The sequence below is a fragment of the Oncorhynchus tshawytscha genome, linkage group LG21 (assembly GCF_018296145.1).
Source record: "Oncorhynchus tshawytscha isolate Ot180627B linkage group LG21, Otsh_v2.0, whole genome shotgun sequence".
Taxonomy (NCBI): domain Eukaryota; kingdom Metazoa; phylum Chordata; class Actinopteri; order Salmoniformes; family Salmonidae; genus Oncorhynchus; species Oncorhynchus tshawytscha.
This window is the reverse complement of record NC_056449.1, coordinates 42,556,893-42,581,608: the sequence shown is the minus strand read 5'-3', so window position 1 is coordinate 42,581,608 and position 24,716 is coordinate 42,556,893. Positions and strand designations below refer to the sequence as shown.

The window sequence follows — 24,716 nt, the reverse complement described above, 5'->3', positions numbered from 1 at the left end:
TAGCTACCGTTAAATAATCAGTTACTGCTAGCTACCGTTAAATAATCAGTTACTGCTAGCTACCGTTAAATAATCAGTTACTGCTAGCTACCGTTAAATAATCAGTTACTGCTAGCTACCGTTAAATAATCAGTTACTGCTAGCTACCGTTAAATAATCAGTTACTGCTAGCTACCGTTACACAATCAGTTACTGCTAGCTACCGTTAAACAATCAGTTACTGCTAGCTACCGTTAAATAATCAGTTACTGCTAGCTACCGTTAAATAATCAGTTACTGCTAGCTACCGTTAAATAATCAGTTACTGCTAGCTACAGTTAAATAATCAGTTACTGCTAGCTACCGTTACACAATCAGTTACTGCTAGCTACCGTTACATAATCAGTTACTGCTAGCTACCGTTAAATAATCACTTACTGCTAGCTACCGTTAAATAATCACTTACTGCTAGCTACCGTTAAATAATCAGTTACTGCTAGCTACCGTTAAATAATCAGTTACTGCTAGCTACCGTTAAATAATCAGTTACTGCTAGCTACCGTTAAATAATCAGTTACTGCTAGCTACCGTTACACAATCAGTTACTGCTAGCTACCGTTAAACAATCAGTTACTGCTAGCTACCGTTAAATAATCAGTTACTGCTAGCTACCGTTAAATAATCAGTTACTGCTAGCTACCGTTACACAATCAGTTACTGCTAGCTACCGTTACACAATCAGTTACTGCTAGCTACCGTTAAACAATCAGTTACTGCTAGCTACCGTTAAATAATCAGTTACTACTAGCTACCGTTAAATAATCAGTTACTACTAGCTACCGTTAAATAATCAGTTACTACTAGCTACCGTTAAATAATCAGTTACTGCTAGCTACCGTTAAATAATCAGTTACTGCTAGCTACCGTTACACAATCAGTTACTGCTAGCTACCGTTAAATAATCAGTTACTGCTAGCTACCGTTAAATAATCAGTTACTGCTAGCTACCGTTACACAATCAGTTACTGCTAGCTACCGTTAAATAATCAGTTACTGCTAGCTACCGTTACACAATCAGTTACTGCTAGCTACCGTTAAATAATCAGTTACTGCTAGCTACCGTTAAATAATCAGTTACTACTAGCTACCGTTAAATAATCAGTTACTACTAGCTACCGTTAAATAATCAGTTACTACTAGCTACCGTTAAATAATCAGTTACTACTAGCTACCGTTAAATAATCAGTTACTGCTAGCTACCGTTAAATAATCAGTTACTGCTAGCTACCGTTACACAATCAGTTACTGCTAGCTACCGTTACATAATCAGTTACTGCTAGCTACCGTTAAATAATCACTTACTGCTAGCTACCGTTAAATAATCACTTACTGCTAGCTACTGTTAAATAATCAGTTACTGCTAGCTACCGTTAAATAATCAGTTACTGCTAGCTACCGTTAAATAATCAGTTACTGCTAGCTACCGTTAAATAATCAGTTACTGCTAGCTACCGTTACACAATCAGTTACTGCTAGCTACCGTTAAACAATCAGTTACTGCTAGCTACCGTTAAATAATCAGTTACTGCTAGCTACCGTTAAATAATCAGTTACTGCTAGCTACCGTTACACAATCAGTTACTGCTAGCTACCGTTACACAATCAGTTACTGCTAGCTACCGTTACACAATCAGTTACTGCTAGCTACCGTTAAATAATCAGTTACTGCTAGCTACCGTTAAATAATCAGTTACTGCTAGCTACCGTTACACAATCAGTTACTGCTAGCTACCGTTAAATAATCAGTTACTGCTAGCTACCGTTACACAATCAGTTACTGCTAGCTACCGTTAAATAATCAGTTACTGCTAGCTACCGTTAAATAATCAGTTACTGCTAGCTACCGTTAAATAATCAGTTACTGCTAGCTACCGTTAAATAATCAGTTACTGCTAGCTACCGTTACACAATCAGTTACTGCTAGCTACCGTTACACAATCAGTTACTGCTAGCTACCGTTAAACAATCAGTTACTGCTAGCTACCGTTAAATAATCAGTTACTACTAGCTACCGTTACACAATCAGTTACTGCTAGCTACTAGATACCGTTACACAATCAGTTACTGCTAGCTACCGTTAAATAATCAGTTACTACTAGCTACCGTTAACCCTCCCGTTGTCTCGGCGGGTCAGAGTGACCCCGGGCAGGGTTACGAGTTGATCCCCCGTGTCTGTGTGGGTCAGAGTGACCCCGGGCAGCGTTATGAGTTGATCACCCGTGTCTGTGTGGGTCAGAGAGACCCTGGCAGCCTTAAATAATCAGTTACTACTAGCTACCGTTAAATAATCAGTTACTACTAGCTACCGTTAAATAATCAGTTACTACTAGCTACCGTTAAATAATCAGTTACTACTAGCTACCGTTAAATAATCAGTTACTACTAGCTACCGTTAAATAATCAGTTACTACTAGCTACCGTTAAATAATCAATTACTACTAGCTACCGTTAAATAATGAATTAGGAATATTATCCAACAGTGAATTATTAGGTAAATTAATCAATTCTTAATTTAAAAAAACAAACAGGCATAGGTGGTTTACAATCTACTCCTAATGTAATCTACTCCTAATGTAATCTACTCCTAATGTAGTCTACTCCTAATGTAGTCTACTCCTAATGTAGTCTACTCCTAATGTAGTAACTCCTAATCTACTCCTAATGTAGTCTACTCCTAATCTACTCCTAATGTAGTTACTCCTAATCTACTCCTAATGTAGTAACTCCTAATCTACTCCTAATGTAGTAACTCCTAATCTACTCCTAATGTAGTTCCTGAACAGGACATGTTAGACCTTTACACATGAAATAAAATACAAATTACAGTGGAGATTAAACTAATCTGGTATTTTATAAAATTACAAAACACTTATTGGGAGAGGCATCATGCTTGAGAGAGAGAGAGGGGTCTGACCCAATATCCTCTGTAGTTTAGGAGCAGGAAGGAGTTTAATAAAGACTTTACTGTAACACAATTTAACGTGTCTTAACGTGGAACGTTCCAAGGACAGAGAGCAGTCGGGACGTTCCACGTTAAAAGGACAGAGATCAGTCGGGACGTTCCACGTTAAAAGGACAGAGAGCAGTCGGAACGTTCCACGTTAAAAGGACAGAGATCAGTCGGGAACGTTCCACGTTAAAAGGACAGAGAGCAGTCGGGAACGTTCCACATTAAAAGGACAAACGGAACGTTCCACGTTAAAAGGACAGAGAGCAGTCGGGAACGTTCCACATTAAAAGTGTTCCACGTTACCTTTCCTCCAGTTAGAAACATAGGAGGGACACGTAGCAGAAACAGGAGGGACACGTAGCAGAAACAGGAGGGACACGTAGCAGAAACAGGAGGGACACGTAGCAGAAACAGGAGAGACACGTAGCAGAAACAGGAGGGACACGTAGCAGAAACAGGAGGGACACGTAGCAGAAACAGGAGGGACACGTAGCAGAAACAGGAGGGACACGTAGCAGAAACAGGAGAGACACGTAGCAGAAACAGGAGGGACACGTAGCAGAAACAGGAGGGACACGTAGCAGAAACAGGAGGGACACGTAGCAGAAACAGGAGGGACACGTAGCAGAAACAGGAGGGACACGTAGCAGAAACAGGAGGGACACGTAGCAGAAACAGGAGGGACACGTAGCAGAAACAGGAGGGACACGTAGCAGAAACAGGAGGGACACGTAGCAGAAACAGGAGGGACACGTAGCAGAGACATAGGAGGGTCTGAACATAAAAGAACCCTACATCAGAAGAAGACCTATACGATTAGAGGCTAGTACACATTCTGCCTAAATGCGAACAGGGTTCATAACTCAAGAGCTGTTTTAAAAGAAGGGAAACCTTCGTCGCCACTCCACCGTTCCATTGGCCGTACTAGCGCACCAGAGGTGTCTGTTTGAGGGCTATGAGGACCGAGCGCATCCGGGACACGTCCTTGGCCGTCCTGGCGGTCTTGGGGTTGAAATCACAGAGACGGGCCACTCTCTCCCACTCCGTCCCTGGGCTGTCGCCGTCAGCCTCAGACAGGAAGGCCTCTTCAGACGCCCTGGGGAAGGAAGGGGATGGACGAGGTGTTTGAGGAACGGTTTCCCCGGACACAGATTAAGCCTGGTCCTGGACTAATTCATTTACAATGCTCAATGGAGAATCTCCTTTGACATAACATTTTATTCCAGGACTTTAATCTGAGTCAGGAAAACCGTCCCGTAGAGATTAGCACCACTGATATGTCATGTTTTAATCTGAGTCAGGAAAACCGTTCCATATAGATTAGCACCACTGATATTTCATGCTTTAATCTGAGTCAGGAAAACTGCCCCGTAGAGATTAGCACCACTGATATTTCATGCTTTAATCTGAGTCAGGAAAACCATCACCATAGAGATTAGCACCACTGATATGTCATGCTTTAATCTGTTCATGTCAGACTCATAGCGTATGTACAGTTGACTAAAACTGACACACACACACACACACACACACACACACACACACACGGTATTGAAAATGGGCTACATGCATTTCTGGCAAATGTTCACAACTGAAATAATTCAGAAGAATTTCGATAAAACACTGTTGTGATTTATGGACATAGTCAAATAGAGTCCCTCCAAGACCCAAATGAGCCCCCACATCATGTGTTAATTCACTGGTTAGTTTCACAGTTGGAACATGCAAACAAAGTAATGCCAGATAACTAGAAAAAAAAGAAGGGAGAATGCCAAGACAATCCTACACCAAAAGCAGAAGAGTTGTAAAAGCCTACACAAAGCCTAGCACTTCAGAGTTGGACTGATGGTAGAAAGTCTCATCAGTAAATCCTAGTGTGCAGTAGAGAGAGAGACAATAGACAGGTCAGTGTCACACAACAGACACATTTTTATTTTACCTTTATTTAACTAGGCAAGTCAGTTAAGAACAAATTCTTATTTTCAATGACGGCCTAGGAACGGTGGGTTTAACTGCCTGTTCAGGGGCAGACCGACAGATTTGTACCTTGTCAGCTCGGAGGTTTGAACTTACAACCTTCCGGTCCCCCTTCAAAGACACTTCAATCTTTTGTCTTGCCCATTCACCACCTCTCCTTCATTTACACTGATTTTGAAAGTGAATTTAACAGGTGACATCAATAAGGGGGTCATGGCTTCCACCTGGATTCCACCTTGATCGGTCTACAATGTTCATGTGACGGAACTTCCTCTCTTGAATCTTGTTTCGTTCTCTCGTCTCCTGTAACTGGTTTCCTGTGCTAACAACTCCTACCTCTTTGAGGTGGCAGGGTAGCCTAATGGTTAGAGCGTTGGGGGGATGGTAGTAGGTGCCAGGCGCAGCGGTTTAGGTCAAGAATTGCAACACTGCTGGGTTTTTCACACTCAATAGTATCCCGTGTCTATCAAGAACTGTCCACCTCCCAAAGGACATCCAGCCAATAAGCAGGCCAGTGGTGGAAAACGGGCCATCGATGAAAGAGGATAAATGAGGATGACATGAATTGTGCAGAGCAACAGACTGTCAACAGACTGTCCAGTACAACATTGGCGTCCAAAGACCCATACAAATAATGCAGAGCTCGTCATACCTTGAGAAGCATGGAGTATGACAACCAACGACCTTCTAGAGAAACTGAGGTTGCAGTGGGCTAGGGAACGAAAACACTGGAGAATTGGAAAAACATTGCCTGGCCTGGTCTGACGAATCCTTGGTTCCTGCCGTTTCAAAAATGTTGGGAGGGCTCCACTCTACATAGAACCACGAGTACATGCATCCATCACGCAGCGTGTCAACATTGCAGGCAGGTGGTGATGGTGTGGGCTGTGTTTTCATGGCACACATTGGACCCCTTGATAAAAGTGGAGTAACGTTTGATTGCCACAGGACATCTGATCATCATAGCCAATCCGGTGCATCCTTTCATGGCAGCAGTGTATCCATCGGCAAATAGATTTTTTTTCAGCCGGATAATGCCCCGTGCCACAAGGCGAGGACTGTCCTGGAATGGATCCACAAACATGACAGTGAATTCATCTTACTGCTGTGGCCTGCCCAGTCACCAGAGATCAATCTAATGGAGCATCTGTGGGATGAGACGGAACGAGCTGTTCAGAGATCCACTACCAGCCAACTTGACACCACGGTTGGAAGCATTGTCGTCAACATTGTCCTATACACAGTGTACAAAATATTAAGAACGCCTTCCTAATATTGAGTTGCACCCCTTTTGCCCTCAGAACAGCCTCGATTTGTCGGGGTGTGGACTCTAGGTGTCGAAAGCATTAATCTGAGTCAGGAAAACCATCACCATAGAGATTAGCACCACTGATATGTCATGCTTTAATCTGTTCATGTCACAGACTCATAGCGTATGTACATTTGACTAAAACTGACACAGGGATGCAGTTGGTACTTAAAACCTCTAGTGACTCCCCATCCCGGGTCCGGGAGTGTAATCATCGACTGACACTAATTAGCATAACGCAACGGACATAAATATTCCTAAAAATATTCCTATTCATGAAAATCACAAGTGAAATATATTGAGACACAGCTTAGCCTTTTGTTAATCACCCTGTCATCTCAGATATTCAAAATATGCTTAACAGCCAAAGCTAGACAAGCATTTGTGTAAGTTTATCATGGCATAATGTTATGCTAGGTTTATCGATAGCCTAGCATAGCATTTTGTCCAGCTAGCAGCAGGTATCTTGGTCACGGAAATCAGAAAAGCAATCAAATTAAATCGTTTACCTTTGAGCTTCGGATGTTTTCACTCACGAGACTCCCAGTTAGATAGCCAATGTTCCTTTTTTCCAAAAATAATATTTTTGTAGGCGAAATAGCTCCCTTTGTTCTTCACGTCTGGCTGAGAAATCGACCGGAAATTGCAGTCACGAAAACGCCTAAAAATATTCCAAATTAGCTCCATAATATCGACAGAAACTTGGCAAACGTTTATAATCAATCCTCAAGGTGTTTTTCAAATATCTATTCGATAATATATCCACCGGGACAATTGGTTTTTCAGTAGGACCGATTGGAGTAATGGCTACCTCTGTATTTTACGCGAGAATCACTCCGAGAGCCATCAGGTGACCACTTGCGCATGTAGCCATTACAATCGGTAAGCCAATCGGTTTACGGGTATTCTTCAACATAAATGCGTAAAACTACGTCACAATGCTGTAGACACCTTGGGGAATACGTAGAAAAAGTAATCTGGTTGATAGCCCATTCACTGCTCAATAGGGATGCATTGGAACGCAGAGCTTTCAAAAGATGAGTCACTTCCGGTTTGGATTTTTCTCAGGCTTTCGCCTGCAATATCAGTTCTGTTATACTTAGACAATATTTTTACAGTTTTGGAAACTTTAGAGTGTTTTCTATCCTAAACTGTCAATTATATGCATATTCTAGCATCTGGTCCTGAGAAATATCCCGTTTACTATGGGAACGTTATTGAAAAATGAAAATACTGCCCCCTAGTCACAACAGGTTTTAATGAATATGATGTCAGTTCGGTTGTGATCTAAGACATTATGACTGATGACAGGACGACCTAAACTGTAATCTGGGAAAGTCTACACATTTTAGTTATCAGATTCACATGGAATTGTTGTGCAATTCAAATGTTTAAATATAAAATTATTGGTGAAAAGATTAAATGTAATTTTAGCTTCCAAATGAGATTTGGGTGTTCAAAGGTTAGGGCTCTGCTCAATCAGTGGCCCCACCTGTGAAGATACATGGGCTATAAACTATGAAACACACCCTTCTCCCGTCACTATATAAAAGCCCTTGACGAAAATGTAACCTCCGGTTCGGGTACATTAGGATGACAATCCGTTTTCAGAAGGATTCAGATAACTACAGAACGAAGTCAACCTCAGCGTGAGCTTTGGTTGCAAATGGTATGATCTTTGAACTCTTATTCGCTACAGGAGTGATACCTCCTAGCCGTTGAGTTAGCAGTGGACACTGTAAACGTGGGCTAGGAAAGGACGGACAGAGTATCCCGTCCTACCACACAACGACGACACGACAACGTATTCCGTTCACCACTAGAGACACTCTTCAGAGGAAAAAGGACTCAGTTGGGCAACACGGCCTTCCATCTACCACCAACCTATTGAAGCGCAGCTCGGAGTAAATATTTATTGCATTTTCCTTTTCCCAATGGGCGGTCATTTAGAATTGCATTAGATACTGTATTTATGAGAGACAGCGCTTCTCCCTTTGTTCCTCAGTCTTCCCGCTCTTTCACTAAAACCCAGACCCCCTTTTCTTTTGTGTAACAAACTGTCATATCTGTTCCGCTCGTGACTGTCACGCCCTGGTCTTAGTATTTTGTGTTTTCTTTATTTATTTGGTCAGGCCAGGGTGTGACATGGGTTTATTTTGTGGTGTGTTTTTGTATTGGGGTTTTAGTAGGAATTGGGATTGTGGCTTAGTAGGGTTGTCTAGAAAAGTCTATGGTTGCCTGAAGCGGTTCTCAATCAGAGGCAGGTGTTTATCGTTGTCTCTGATTGGGAACCATATTTAGGCAGCCATATTCTTTGAGTGTTTCATGGGTGATTATTCCTGTCTCTGTGTTAGTTGTCACCAGATAGGCTGTATAGGTTTTCACGTTTGTTGTTTTTGTATTGTTCGTATTTTCGTCGTCATTAAACATGTATCAACAATACCACGCTGCATTTTGGTCCGACTCTCCTTCAACGGAAGAAAACCGTAACAGTGATGTTTTCCTTTATGACAATTTGTAATCAATGTATGATTCATTTTGTGTGATTTATGTAGTTAGTAAATAAATAATTAAACAATTTTGTATTGCTGATTCAACTTGTTAGCCAGGGTTCGTAAAGATAACCAAGAATGTACAACGTTCAGATGAGACTGAAATAAAGTGACAATTAAATATTGACTGCTATTGATGTAACATATTACTAGGTCTTTAAGAGTTTATTCGGAAGATAACAGCTCTATAAACATTATTTTTCGTAGTGCCCCAACTTTCTAGTTAAGTACATTTACATGATTAGCTCCATCAGGTAATATTAATTACAGAGGAAGGATTTTATAGAAGTGTTGGTTCCATGTTTCATGAGCTGAAAAAAAAACATTGTAGAAATGTTCCATACGCACAAAAAGGTTATTTCTCTCAAATGTTGTGCACAAATGTGTTTACATCCCTGTTAGTGAGCATTTCTCCTTTCCCAAGATAATCCATCCACCTGACAGGTGTGTCATATGAAGAAGCTGATTAAACAACATGATCATTACACAGGTGCACCTTGTGTTGGGGACAAACTACTACTGCAGTTGTCACAACACAATGCCACGGATGTCTCAAGTTGAGGGGTGTGCAATTGGCATGCTGACTGCAGGAATGTCCACCAGAGCTGTTGCCAAATAATTTAATGTTAATTTCTCTCTACCATAAGCTTTTTTTTTTGTTTTAGAGACAGTACGTCCAAACGGCCTCACAACTCCAGACCACCTGTAACCACGCCAGCCCAGGACCTCCACATCTGGCTTCTTCACCTGCGGTGTTGTCTGAGACCAGCCACCTGGACAGCTGATGAAACTGTGGCTTACCGGGCAGTATGGCGTCGTGTGCGGTTTGCTGATGTCAACATTGTGAATAGAGGGTGGGGTTATGGTATGGGGCAGGTACAAGCTACGGACAACAAACACAATTGCATTTTAAATCGATGGCAATTTGAATGCACAGAGAGAGAGACTAAAAGTATGTGGACACCTGCTTGTCGAACAGCTCATTCCAAAATCATGGGCATTAATATGGAGTTGGTTCCCCTTTTTGCTGCTACAACAGCCTCCACCCTTCTGGGAAGGCATTAATATGGAGTTGGTTCCCCCTTTGCTATAATAACAGCCTCCACTCTTCTGGGAAGGCGTTTTCTTAGATGGAACATTGCTGCGGAGAGGTCAAGTTCTTCCACACCGATCTCAACAAACCATTTCTGTATGGACCTCGCTTTGTGCATGGGGCGGGGGCGTTGTCATGCTGAAACAGCAGAGGGTCTTCCCCAAAATGTAGCCACAAAGTTGGAAGCACAGAGTCATCTAGAATGCCATTGCATGCTGTAGTGTTAAGATTTCCACTGGAACTAAGGGGAATGAACCATGAAAAACAGCCCCAGACCATTATTCCTCCTTCAAATCAGTTACTGCTAGCTACCGTTAAATAATCAGTTACTGCTAGCTACAGTTAAATAATCAGTTACTGCTAGCTACCGTTACACAATCAGTTACTGCTAGCTACCGTTACATAATCAGTTACTGCTAGCTACCGTTAAATAATCAGTTACTGCTAGCTACAGTTAAATAATCAGTTACTGCTAGCTACCGTTACACAATCAGTTACTGCTAGCTACCGTTACACAATCAGTTACTGCTAGCTACCGTTACACAATCAGTTACTGCTAGCTACCGTTACACAATCAGTTACTGCTAGCTACCATTACACAATCAGTTACTGCTAGCTACCGTTACACAATCAGTTACTGCTAGCTACCATTACACAATCAGTTACTGCTAGCTACCGTTACACAATCAGTTACTGCTAGCTACCGTTACACAATCAGTTACTGCTAGCTACCGTTAAACAATCAGTTACTGCTAGCTACCGTTAAATAATCAGTTACTGCTAGCTACCGTTAAATAATCAGTTACTGCTAGCTACCGTTAAATAATCAGTTACTGCTAGCTACCGTTAAATAATCAGTTACTGCTAGCTACCGATAAATAATCAGTTACTGCTAGCTACCGTTAAATAATCAGTTACTGCTAGCTACCGTTACACAATCAGTTACTGCTAGCTACCGTTAAACAATCAGTTACTGCTAGCTACCGTTAAATAATCAGTTACTGCTAGCTACCGTTAAATAATCAGTTACTGCTAGCTACCGTTAAATAATCAGTTACTGCTAGCTACAGTTAAATAATCAGTTACTGCTAGCTACCGTTACACAATCAGTTACTGCTAGCTACCGTTACATAATCAGTTACTGCTAGCTACCGTTAAATAATCAGTTACTGCTAGCTACCGTTAAATAATCAGTTACTGCTAGCTACCGTTACACAATCAGTTACTGCTAGCTACCGTTAAACAATCAGTTACTGCTAGCTACCGTTAAATAATCAGTTACTGTCCTGGACTAATTCATTTACAATGCTCAATGGAGAATCTCCTTTGACATAACATTTTATTCCAGGACTTTAATCTGAGTCAGGAAAACCGTCCCGTAGAGATTAGCACCACTGATATGTCATGTTTTAATCTGAGTCAGGAAAACCGTTCCATATAGATTAGCACCACTGATATTTCATGCTTTAATCTGAGTCAGGAAAACTGCCCCGTAGAGATTAGCACCACTGATATTTCATGCTTTAATCTGAGTCAGGAAAACCATCACCATAGAGATTAGCACCACTGATATGTCATGCTTTAATCTGTTCATGTCAGACTCATAGCGTATGTACAGTTGACTAAAACTGACACACACACACACACACACACACACACACACACACACACACACACACGGTATTGAAAATGGGCTACATGCATTTCTGGCAAATGTTCACAACTGAAATAATTCAGAAGAATTTCGATAAAACACTGTTGTGATTTATGGACATAGTCAAATAGAGTCCCTCCAAGACCCAAATGAGCCCCCACATCATGTGTTAATTCACTGGTTAGTTTCACAGTTGGAACATGCAAACAAAGTAATGCCAGATAACTAGAAAAAAAAGAAGGGAGAATGCCAAGACAATCCTACACCAAAAGCAGAAGAGTTGTAAAAGCCTACACAAAGCCTAGCACTTCAGAGTTGGACTGATGGTAGAAAGTCTCATCAGTAAATCCTAGTGTGCAGTAGAGAGAGACAATAGACAGGTCAGTGTCACACAACAGACACATTTTTATTTTACCTTTATTTAACTAGGCAAGTCAGTTAAGAACAAATTCTTATTTTCAATGACGGCCTAGGAACGGTGGGTTTAACTGCCTGTTCAGGGGCAGACCGACAGATTTGTACCTTGTCAGCTCGGAGGTTTGAACTTACAACCTTCCGGTCCCCCCCCCCTTCAAAGACACTTCAATCTTTTTGTCTTGCCCATTCACCACCTCTCCTTCATTTACACTGATTTTGAAAGTGAATTTAACAGGTGACATCAATAAGGGGGTCATGGCTTCCACCTGGATTCCACCTTGATCGGTCTACAATGTTCATGTGACGGAACTTCCTCTCTTGAATCTTGTTTCGTTCTCTCGTCTCCTGTAACTGGTTTCCTGTGCTAACAACTCCTACCTCTTTGAGGTGGCAGGGTAGCCTAATGGTTAGAGCGTTGGGGGGATGGTAGTAGGTGCCAGGCGCAGCGGTTTAGGTCAAGAATTGCAACACTGCTGGGTTTTCACACTCAATAGTATCCCGTGTCTATCAAGAACTGTCCACCTCCCAAAGGACATCCAGCCAATAAGCAGGCCAGTGGTGGAAAACGGGCCATCGATGAAAGAGGATAAATGAGGATGACATGAATTGTGCAGAGCAACAGACTGTCAACAGACTGTCCAGTACAACATTGGCGTCCAAAGACCCATACAAATAATGCAGAGCTCGTCATACCTTGAGAAGCATGGAGTATGACAACCAACGACCTTCTAGAGAAACTGAGGTTGCAGTGGGCTAGGGAACGAAAACACTGGAGAATTGGAAAAACATTGCCTGGCCTGGTCTGACGAATCCTTGGTTCCTGCCGTTTCAAAAATGTTGGGAGGGCTCCACTCTACATAGAACCACGAGTACATGCATCCATCACGCAGCGTGTCAACATTGCAGGCAGGTGGTGATGGTGTGGGCTGTGTTTTCATGGCACACATTGGACCCCTTGATAAAAGTGGAGTAACGTTTGATTGCCACAGGACATCTGATCATCATAGCCAATCCGGTGCATCCTTTCATGGCAGCAGTGTATCCATCGGCAAATAGATTTTTTTTCAGCCGGATAATGCCCCGTGCCACAAGGCGAGGACTGTCCTGGAATGGATCCACAAACATGACAGTGAATTCATCTTACTGCTGTGGCCTGCCCAGTCACCAGAGATCAATCTAATGGAGCATCTGTGGGATGAGACGGAACGAGCTGTTCAGAGATCCACTACCAGCCAACTTGACACCACGGTTGGAAGCATTGTCGTCAACATTGTCCTATACACAGTGTACAAAATATTAAGAACGCCTTCCTAATATTGAGTTGCACCCCCTTTTGCCCTCAGAACAGCCTCGATTTGTCGGGGTGTGGACTCTAGGTGTCGAAAGCATTAATCTGAGTCAGGAAAACCATCACCATAGAGATTAGCACCACTGATATGTCATGCTTTAATCTGTTCATGTCACAGACTCATAGCGTATGTACATTTGACTAAAACTGACACAGGGATGCAGTTGGTACTTAAAACCTCTAGTGACTCCCCATCCCGGGTCCGGGAGTGTAATCATCGACTGACACTAATTAGCATAACGCAACGGACATAAATATTCCTAAAAATATTCCTATTCATGAAAATCACAAGTGAAATATATTGAGACACAGCTTAGCCTTTTGTTAATCACCCTGTCATCTCAGATATTCAAAATATGCTTAACAGCCAAAGCTAGACAAGCATTTGTGTAAGTTTATCATGGCATAATGTTATGCTAGGTTTATCGATAGCCTAGCATAGCATTTTGTCCAGCTAGCAGCAGGTATCTTGGTCACGGAAATCAGAAAAGCAATCAAATTAAATCGTTTACCTTTGAGCTTCGGATGTTTTCACTCACGAGACTCCCAGTTAGATAGCCAATGTTCCTTTTTCCAAAAATAATATTTTTGTAGGCGAAATAGCTCCCTTTGTTCTTCACGTCTGGCTGAGAAATCGACCGGAAATTGCAGTCACGAAAACGCCTAAAAATATTCCAAATTAGCTCCATAATATCGACAGAAACTTGGCAAACGTTTATAATCAATCCTCAAGGTGTTTTTCAAATATCTATTCGATAATATATCCACCGGGACAATTGGTTTTTCAGTAGGACCGATTGGAGTAATGGCTACCTCTGTATTTTACGCGAGAATCACTCCGAGAGCCATCAGGTGACCACTTGCGCATGTAGCCATTACAATCGGTAAGCCAATCGGTTTACGGGTATTCTTCAACATAAATGCGTAAAACTACGTCACAATGCTGTAGACACCTTGGGGAATACGTAGAAAAAGTAATCTGGTTGATAGCCCATTCACTGCTCAATAGGGATGCATTGGAACGCAGAGCTTTCAAAAGATGAGTCACTTCCGGTTTGGATTTTTCTCAGGCTTTCGCCTGCAATATCAGTTCTGTTATACTTAGACAATATTTTTACAGTTTTGGAAACTTTAGAGTGTTTTCTATCCTAAACTGTCAATTATATGCATATTCTAGCATCTGGTCCTGAGAAATATCCCGTTTACTATGGGAACGTTATTGAAAAATGAAAATACTGCCCCTAGTCACAACAGGTTTTAATGAATATGATGTCAGTTCGGTTGTGATCTAAGACATTATGACTGATGACAGGACGACCTAAACTGTAATCTGGGAAAGTCTACACATTTTAGTTATCAGATTCACATGGAATTGTTGTGCAATTCAAATGTTTAAATATAAAATTATTGGTGAAAAGATTAAATGTAATTTTAGCTTCCAAATGAGATTTGGGTGTTCAAAAGGTTAGGGCTCTGCTCAATCAGTGGCCCCACCTGTGAAGATACATGGGCTATAAACTATGAAACACACCCTTCTCCCGTCACTATATAAAAGCCCTTGACGAAAATGTAACCTCCGGTTCCGGGTACATTAGGATGACAATCCGTTTTCAGAAGGATTCAGATAACTACAGAACGAAGTCAACCTCAGCGTGAGCTTTGGTTGCAAATGGTATGATCTTTGAACTCTTATTCGCTACAGGAGTGATACCTCCTAGCCGTTGAGTTAGCAGTGGACACTGTAAACGTGGGCTAGGAAAGGACGGACAGAGTATCCCGTCCTACCACACAACGACGACACGACAACGTATTCCGTTCACCACTAGAGACACTCTTCAGAGGAAAAAGGACTCAGTTGGGCAACACGGCCTTCCATCTACCACCAACCTATTGAAGCGCAGCTCGGAGTAAATATTTATTGCATTTTCCTTTTCCCAATGGGCGGTCATTTAGAATTGCATTAGATACTGTATTTATGAGAGACAGCGCTTCTCCCTTTGTTCCTCAGTCTTCCCGCTCTTTCACTAAAACCCAGACCCCCTTTTCTTTTGTGTAACAAACTGTCATATCTGTTCCGCTCGTGACTGTCACGCCCTGGTCTTAGTATTTTGTGTTTTCTTTATTTATTTGGTCAGGCCAGGGTGTGACATGGGTTTATTTTGTGGTGTGTTTTTGTATTGGGGTTTTAGTAGGAATTGGGATTGTGGCTTAGTAGGGTTGTCTAGAAAAGTCTATGGTTGCCTGAAGCGGTTCTCAATCAGAGGCAGGTGTTTATCGTTGTCTCTGATTGGGAACCATATTTAGGCAGCCATATTCTTTGAGTGTTTCATGGGTGATTATTCCTGTCTCTGTGTTAGTTGTCACCAGATAGGCTGTATAGGTTTTCACGTTTGTTGTTTTTGTATTGTTCGTATTTTCGTCGTCATTAAACATGTATCAACAATACCACGCTGCATTTTGGTCCGACTCTCCTTCAACGGAAGAAAACCGTAACAGTGATGTTTTCCTTTATGACAATTTGTAATCAATGTATGATTCATTTTGTGTGATTTAGGTAGTTAGTAAATAAATAATTAAACAATGTTGTATTGCTGATTCAACTTGTTAGCCAGGGTTCGTAAAGATAACCAAGAATGTACAACGTTCAGATGAGACTGAAATAAAGTGACAATTAAATATTGACTGCTATTGATGTAACATATTACTAGGTCTTTAAGAGTTTATTCGGAAGATAACAGCTCTATAAACATTATTTTTCGTAGTGCCCCAACTTTCTAGTTAAGTACATTTACATGATTAGCTCAATCAGGTAATATTAATTACAGAGGAAGGATTTTATAGAAGTGTTGGTTCCATGTTTCATGAGCTGAAAAAAAAACATTGTAGAAATGTTCCATACGCACAAAAAGGTTATTTCTCTCAAATGTTGTGCACAAATGTGTTTACATCCCTGTTAGTGAGCATTTCTCCTTTCCCAAGATAATCCATCCACCTGACAGGTGTGTCATATGAAGAAGCTGATTAAACAACATGATCATTACACAGGTGCACCTTGTGTTGGGGACAAACTACTACTGCAGTTGTCACAACACAATGCCACGGATGTCTCAAGTTGAGGGGGTGTGCAATTGGCATGCTGACTGCAGGAATGTCCACCAGAGCTGTTGCCAAATAATTTAATGTTAATTTCTCTCTACCATAAGCTTTTTTTTTGTTTTAGAGACAGTACGTCCAAACGGCCTCACAACTCCAGACCACCTGTAACCACGCCAGCCCAGGACCTCCACATCTGGCTTCTTCACCTGCGGTGTTGTCTGAGACCAGCCACCTGGACAGCTGATGAAACTGTGGCTTACCGGGCAGTATGGCGTCGTGTGCGGTTTGCTGATGTCAACATTGTGAATAGAGGGTGGGGTTATGGTATGGGGCAGGTACAAGCTACGGACAACAAACACAATTGCATTTTAAATCGATGGCAATTTGAATGCACAGAGAGAGAGACTAAAAGTATGTGGACACCTGCTTGTCGAACAGCTCATTCCAAAATCATGGGCATTAATATGGAGTTGGTTCCCCTTTTTGCTGCTACAACAGCCTCCACCCTTCTGGGAAGGCATTAATATGGAGTTGGTTCCCCCTTTGCTATAATAACAGCCTCCACTCTTCTGGGAAGGCGTTTTCTTAGATGGAACATTGCTGCGGAGAGGTCAAGTTCTTCCACACCGATCTCAACAAACCATTTCTGTATGGACCTCGCTTTGTGCATGGGGGCGGGGGGGGGGGGGGCGTTGTCATGCTGAAACAGCAGAGGGTCTTCCCCAAAATGTAGCCACAAAGTTGGAAGCACAGAATCATCTAGAATGCCATTGTATGCTGTAGTGTTAAGATTTCCACTGGAACTAAGGGGCTTGAACCATGAAAAACAGCCCCAGACCATTATTCCTCCTTCAAACTGTATTGGGGGCAGGTAGTGTCCTCCTGGCACCAAACCCTGTAACTCAGTAAAATCTTTGAAATGTTTGCGTTTTATATATTTTTTGTTCAGTACAGAACGAAAGCAAAGACCCCAATGAATAAAAGATGTTTACGACTGAAAGAGAATAGCATGAACTGGATAGAAATAATTTAATTTTGACATTCAGAAAGTATTCAGACCCCTTCATTTTCCCCACATTTTGTTACCTTACAGCCGTATTCTAAAATGGATTCAAGTATCCCCCCCCCCCAAATCTACACACGATACCCCATAATGACATCATAATGACATTACAATTCCCCATAATGACATTACAATTCCCCATAATGACATCACAATACCCCATAATGACATCACAATTCCCCATAATGACATCACAATTCCCCATAATGACATCACAATACCCCATAATGAAGCGAAAACATGTTTAGAAAATCTTGCAAATGTTTAAAATAAAAACTGAAATACCTTATTTACATTTAGATTTTTTGCTATTGAGCTCAGATCCTGTATCCATTGATAATCCTTGATGTTTCTACAACTTCATTGGAGTGAACCTGTGGTAAATTCAATTGATAGGACCTGATTTGGAAAGGCACACACCTGTCTATATAAGTTCCCACATTTGACAGTGCATGTCAGAGCAAAAAACCAAGCCATGAGGTCGAGGGAATTGTCCGTAGAGCTCCGAGACAGGATTGTGTGGAGGCACAGATCTGGGGAAGGGTGCCAAAACATTTCTGCAGCATTGAAGGTCCCCAAGAACACAGTGGCCTCCATCAATCCCAAGGATGGGGCGGCAGGTAGCCTATTGGTTAGAGCGTTGGGCCAGTAATAACCTGACAAGGTAAAAATCTGTCATTCTGCCCCCTGAACAAGGCAGTTTACCCACTGTTCCCCGGTAGGCTGTCATTGTCAATAAGAATTTGTTTTTTATCTGCCTAGTTAAATAAAGGTTAAAATAAATTGAAAAAAATATATATATATATATTTAATGGAAGAAGTTTGGCACCACCAAGACGGGTGAGTAGGGCCTTGGTCAGATTCTCTGGTCTGATGAACTCTTTGGCCAGAATACCATGCATCACATCTGGAGGAAACCTGGCACCATCCCTACGGTGAAGCATGGTGGTGGCAGCATCATGCTGTGGGGCTGTTTTTCAGGGGCAGGGAGACTAGTCAGGATTGAGGGAAAGATGAACAGCGCAAAGTGTAGAGAAAACCTGCTCCAGAGCACTCAGCACCTCAGACTAGGGTGAAGGTTCACCTTCCAACAGGACAACGACCCGAAGCACACAGCCAAGGCAACGCAAAAAGTCTCTGAATGTCCTTGAGTGGCCTAGCCAGAGCCTGGACTTCAACCTGATCGAACATCTCTGGAGACACCTGAAAATAGCTGTGCAGCGATGCTCCCCATCCAACCTGACAGAGCTTGAGAGGATCTGCAGAGAAGAATGGGAGAAACTCCCCAAATTCAGGTGTGCCAAGCTTGTAGTGTCATACCCAAGAAGACTAGAGGCTGTAATCGCTGCCAAAGGTGCTTCAACAAAAGTACTGAGTAAAGGGTCTGAATACTTATGTAAATGTGACATTTCAGTACTTTATTTTTTATACATCTGCAAAAAAAATCTAAAAACCTGTTTTTGCTTTGTAATTATGGGGTATTGTGAAGTCATTATGGGGTATTGTGAAGTCATTATGGGGTAGTGTGATGTCATTATGGGGTAGTGTGATGTCATTATGGGGTAGTGTGATGTCATTATGGGGTAGTGTGATGTCATTATGGGGTAGTGTGATGTCATTATGGGGTAGTGTGATGTCATTATGGGGTAGTGTGATGTCATTATGGGGTATTGTGTGTAGATTGATGATGGAAAAACTACAATTTAATCCATATTAGAATAAGGCTGTAACCTAACACAATGTGGAAAAAGTCTAGAGGTCTGAATATGTCCCGAATGCACTGTAAGTGTAGGATAACAGGGCATTAAAATAGTTCAACATTAGTTCATAGTTATATCAATACAAAACGCAAATGAGAAGTCACGTGTCATTTAGTTATTTCATTAGCTCAAAGAAATAAGGTTGAGAAATCCATCCACTTAGTTTATGCCAGTTCAGATCTATTACAACATTTTCAGCTTGGTGACACACCCTAAATAATGAACCATATCTGTCATATCGGTTACAAAAAGCAGGCCAACAAAACATTGGCGCCCTGGGGGCAGAGGTCAGCGCAGCTATCACAGTTCCAAGTTTCCACTCTGTTTAGGGTATTTACCAGGAAATCCTGTCCACATTATTATTATTATATATATATATTTTTTTAGGTACGTGAATGAAGTCAAATTTCTGTGACAGTCTATTTGGAAGTCTATAAGCCTAAGCTTATAAATCCTATTTCCTGATCTGATGTCACAAAGGAAATAACCACACATTCTAATAACAGTGTGGATCTTAGATTCTGACAGTCAACTATTCATTCAGATTCATTAGATGCATATTTAGCCTAATATATATTTAGTATATTGTTAACTTTGTATTTCCTGTTATGTTATTTAATGGAACCATGTAGGAAGTAAACCGAGTTAGCTAGGAACTAACCTGTTGTTGGCCTTGTTCTTCTCCATCTGTTCAATCTGGTGCACATGCCAGTCCTCCAGCTCTTTCTTGGCCTTCTCTTTCCACTCAGCCTCCGCTGCCTTGGACGCAGAGTCTTCAGGGTTCACATACACACAGGGAACGATGAGGATGATATGATCAATACAGAATCTGCACAATACCAGGGTCCTATTCAGTAGGAACGAAACGGAAGCAAACAGGCGGAAATGGCCAGGACGACCTGAATTTGTCCAATAAAAAATAGCTTGTTTTCATTTTTCGTTGCAAAAGGTTTTGCTACGGTGTGCACAAATGAATACTACCCAGGATGAAACGTTTTAGTCCACAATGCATTTGTATGGTGCTCTTTTCTCAGGAGATCAACTATAGATTGAATACAGCAAGAACAGGCCCAACTCCAGCATACCATACAGGACAAGACACTGAGTGGAACCCGAATGAAGGGTGGTTCACACACACAAATAGACAGACTATTCAACCTAATATCAGTCTGTCTTTTATTTAGCTTTTTAGCAGGCAGGGTAAAAAAAAAAAAAAACGTGATTTTTTTTTTAGGTGTCAACCTTCATCACTGTGTACATTGACTGGACAAAATACTGACTGAGAAGTCAGTGGTAGATACTGCATGTATCGCAGAGGTGGTAGTAGTACGTAAGGCTGAAGTAGTGTGTCCAAGCCGGCACCCTATTCCCTACATAGTGCACTACTTTTGACCAGAGCCCTATGGACCCTGGCTAAAAGTAGTGCACTGTATAGGGACCAGAGTACCATACCTTTGCCTCTGCTGTTTACTTACCTAGTTGCTCCAGCCGTGACTTCTGCTCCTCCCTCCACTTACGCAGGCTCTCAGGCTCTGCTCTCAGAGAATCCACCTGGGCGATGGCCGCATAGCTGTCCAATGGACCGTTGGACTCCTGGGGGGGGACCAGGACCAGGCATGAGACATAAGAACCACCAGTCATAGGCTGTGTTTACAAAGGCAGCACAATTATTGGCAAAAGATCTGATTGGTCAAAAGACCAATTAATGGAAAAATTGGTCTGCCTGTGTAAACGCAGCCATAAGACCAGGCATAGACTAGCCCATTATGAACTGATGTATCCTAGCTTGCGGTGCCTGCAGGCTAGACATACACCATACATAAGGCATAGTGCCGAGCGGTTAACCAAAATGTTGGTTATTAAACAACTAATTGACCGACGTCGATTCAAATATAAAAATTCCATTTTGTACCATTTTTTTTATCTGTGAGCTTGATGTGCAGTTTCTGTAGCGATACATCAGATCAAGCCTGAACTGTGCGATTGTAGTATGGATTTGTAGTTTCCAACAGACCAATATTCAACACAGTTCAGTGCAGAAAACTCGGTAATTAACTACAATGACCATAATGCACTGCGCGCCCGTGTTGCAGGAATTTAATTCCTCTGTTTTAATACCCAATCAAAATTAAACACTCTGTCAATTCATAAGGATTTGTATGACCCTTATTTTATAGAAATGGACAGAGCCCCAGTCTTAAAGTCAAATAGCAGCCTTTATTCACGAGAGTACTGCTCCTTACACATTTTACCACAGGTTATAAACTGAAAATGACGTCATTAGTTTTCTAAATGTTTCGTCTCTTCTTGACACTGGTAGAAAGGCTCTATAGCTCTCAAGCCTTCCCTCCTCGCCTAGAGCCAAGGTCAGTCAGTGTAGATAAGCATTCTAGCCAGTCTGGAGATATAGTTCATTCATTTCTACCAAGGAACAGACAGTCATTGTTCTAATTCTTGATTATATTTACACACATTATATTCAAGACTAGGATTAAAAAGAAAACTCATACATATACAGTAACATAATAGTATTCTGATTAGTCAGTCCTGATTGAAATGTATACATAATTAGTCATTATTGATAAAAATTCCATTAACAGCCCGCTTAAACTTGTCCGGTCTGTGCGGCGCAGACGAAGAGAGAGAGAACGCACGATCGAGGGGGATAGAAAGCAATTGCTTCACGAGCCTGAAAATACACGATTTAAGTGATTGATATTCAGCAGTTAAATAAATAGACCTAGGACTTATTTACTTTGAAGAAATACTAAAATAGTGATTTTGTCAGACAGCAGCTCCATAGAGATGAGATGATAACTTAGAGTGAAACAAAATCATTGAATAAATTATGGCTAATAAGTGATAAGCAATTAGTCACTACAATCATGAGGCTTTTATGAACTATTTAATTCTGTGTTGTTACAACATTCAACTTACATAATGCTTTTAATGTCCTCCCCCCAAAACTGATTGAAACTGAAATCTGTGATCATTTTTAAAATAATCTAACCAACCTCAAAAAGCATTAAATCGCTCAGCACTAATAAGGCATGAGGACAACCAGGTCATTCAATAGTAACAGCTGGACACTGAGGAGTAAATGCATAAATCCTTAAAGGGCAGCTGAACTTCCTGATTTGGCCTCATTTTAGATTTGGCTCATTAAGAAATACCAACGGCTATGAGTTGATTTCGAGGTTTGATGTGGATGTCTTGTGTACGTGTTTCCAGATGGGAAGAGTTAGCCAAATTATTTTTCACTAATAGGCTTCAGCCTTGGTGTGCAAATGTGGCAAAGTTGGTTTAACAATAAATTACACAATAGTCATGTTGCACACCTTTAACTTCTCATTAAATGCTTTCAATATCTGTATATGAATTTATAGTTTATAGTTTTTTTAAGTATTGGAATTTGAACATACAGTCAGTCCCATGTAGCCTACATTGTGTAGTTTACAGATGATCCCTAACTACCCCCATTGGGATATCCAAAGTCAAACCACATTTACCACGGCATTATGATGGGGTCAGTGACGATTACTTGCTTGCTGCCAGCTGCGGGCAGGATTGACACAAACCCAACCTTAAATGACATTATGTTGTGACATACTCAGGTACAAAACACTGTTTTGGATGACACTGATTTTGGCCAAAATGATCCTATTTACACTATTGTCAATTTTGACAGTAGAATAAATTATTTGGACTCATAAAAATAAATTTTTATTTTTTATTTTTTTTATTTCATGGGCAGTTGGTCTTTACCTTACCCAACAACGTTTCTCTTGTCATGCTTCCTTGAACAACAATGGACTTATAGAGAATGCAGTACCTGTTTCAGGTGTGTCATCTGCTACAGGTACAGCATCACTTAAATTAAGACACAGCCTCACTTACAAAACTAACCTGCAATAACATGTCCAAGTACATAATTGAAAAAAAAAGTTAATTCTCATTAGAAGTGTTCCTCTCTTACCAGCACAAACATGTTTCCGTTTACCGTGGCCGCTGATGCCTCTGCAAATCCGGCATCTGACAGATGAAACAACAAACGAATTTAAAAGAACCGTGCATTTTTGCTTTCTTTTGGTGGATAACTAGTGACACAGTAGTGCATTAACACCTGTTTGGCCAGTAAGGTAAAATAGCTTCTCACCACCACAATTGGCTAACCTAATTTGACCTGAGGATAGCATTACACAATCACATCCAGAAAAGTGACAAAACTATAGACATCATTCGACTCAGGGCGAAAAGTTAGTGTGCTGCTCCAACTAGCAAACTAAAAGCTCATTTAGTTAACTAACTAATTGTCTGGTTATCTAACTATAGTACTAATACAAGTTAAATGTTGTCTCAGTTTTATGTACTTCTTAGCTTGGGAGTTAGTTTAGCTAACTTACCATATAGTACTTATAATACTTTAGCATATAGTTAGCAACTTTAGCACATAGTTAGCAACTTTAGCACATAGTTAGCAACTTTAACACATAGTTAGCAACTTTAACACATAGTTAGCAACTTTAGCACATAGTTAGCAACTTTAGCACATAGTTAGCAACTTTAGCACATAGTTAGCAACTTTAGCACATAGTTAGCAACTTTAGCACATAGTTAGCAACTTTAGCACATAGTTAGCAACTTTAGCACATAGTTAGCAACTTTAACACATAGTTAGCAACTTTAGTACATAGTTAGCAACTTTAGCACATAGTTAGCAACTTTAGCACATAGTTAGCAACTTTAGCACATAGTTAGCAACTTTAGCACATAGTTAGCAACTTTAGCACATAGTTAGCAACTTTAGCACATAGTTAGCAACTTTAGCACATAGTTAGCAACTTTAGCACATAGTTAGCAACTTTAGCATATAGTTAGCAACTTTAGCATATAGTTAGCAACTTTAGCATATAGTTAGCAACTTTAGCATATAGTTAGCAACTTACCATATTGTACAGGAGCAGGTGAATCAGCTGTCGGCGGTTGTTCGAGGAACTCAGCGGACCCCTCCAAAGCTCCGAGTCCTTCGTCGTAATTCTCTATCACCGCTATTTCGCTTTCTTGCTGAGCTAAGAAAGCTGCAGCTGGGTCCACCTCGACAGGCAACACCCCGTTGTCAGATGCGAACTCGAAATCTGAATCAGCCATCTTTCACACACACAATAAATAAAATAAATGAAGTGTAGCAACGCCACTTAAATACCGTTATATTATTGCTTGTTTATCTTGCTGGCTATCAATTAAATGAGCTGAGAGAGACGAGCTTATGATGATGGATATATATCTGACTCAGGCAGAACATGCAACTAAACCAACTTTTTCATGAACGGTTGTCAGCTAACAGAATAATGAATAAGGACTAACGTTAAGCAAGCTTCTTTCTGACTGTGATGATTCATGATTGCTCACTTTCAACTTGCCTGGCCTGCCACACGAACTTCCAACTGTTGGTTTATTA

General features: G+C 41.1%; 1 protein-coding gene across 2 annotated transcripts; it reads right to left on the bottom strand.

Moving 5' to 3' along the window:
* Window positions 1-2,056: 2,056 nt before the first annotated feature.
* Window positions 2,057-24,710, bottom strand: LOC112221291 (clathrin light chain B). 2 transcript variants are annotated; one of them, XM_042303545.1, is made up of 6 exons: window positions 24,668-24,710; window positions 24,205-24,406; window positions 23,235-23,290; window positions 20,734-20,851; window positions 19,920-20,031; window positions 2,057-4,085 (listed from the first exon to the last, which is right to left on the bottom strand). In XM_042303545.1, exons 2-6 carry the CDS (start codon window positions 24,404-24,406, stop codon window positions 3,914-3,916), a joined length of 660 nt encoding a protein of 219 aa, XP_042159479.1. In that variant the 5' UTR covers window positions 24,668-24,710; the 3' UTR covers window positions 2,057-3,913. The 2 variants fall into 2 exon arrangements, with proteins under 2 accessions (XP_042159479.1, XP_042159478.1); XM_042303544.1 differs by lacking the exon at window positions 24,668-24,710 and adding an exon at window positions 24,623-24,664.
* Between the last annotated feature and the right edge of the window lie 6 nt (window positions 24,711-24,716).

Excerpts from the sequence above, each read along its gene's own strand:
- LOC112221291 (XM_042303545.1), bottom strand. The coding sequence starts at position 24,406 with ATGGCTGATTCAGATTTCGAGTTCGCATCTGACAACGGGGTGTTGCCT. Across the intron at positions 23,291-24,204 it reads ACCTGCTCCTGTACAATATG|ATGCCGGATTTGCAGAGGCA; the intron begins GTAAGTTGCTAA and ends TTCATCTGTCAG. Across the intron at positions 20,032-20,733 it reads GTCACGGCTGGAGCAACTAG|ACTCTGCGTCCAAGGCAGCG; the intron begins GTAAGTAAACAG and ends TGAACCCTGAAG.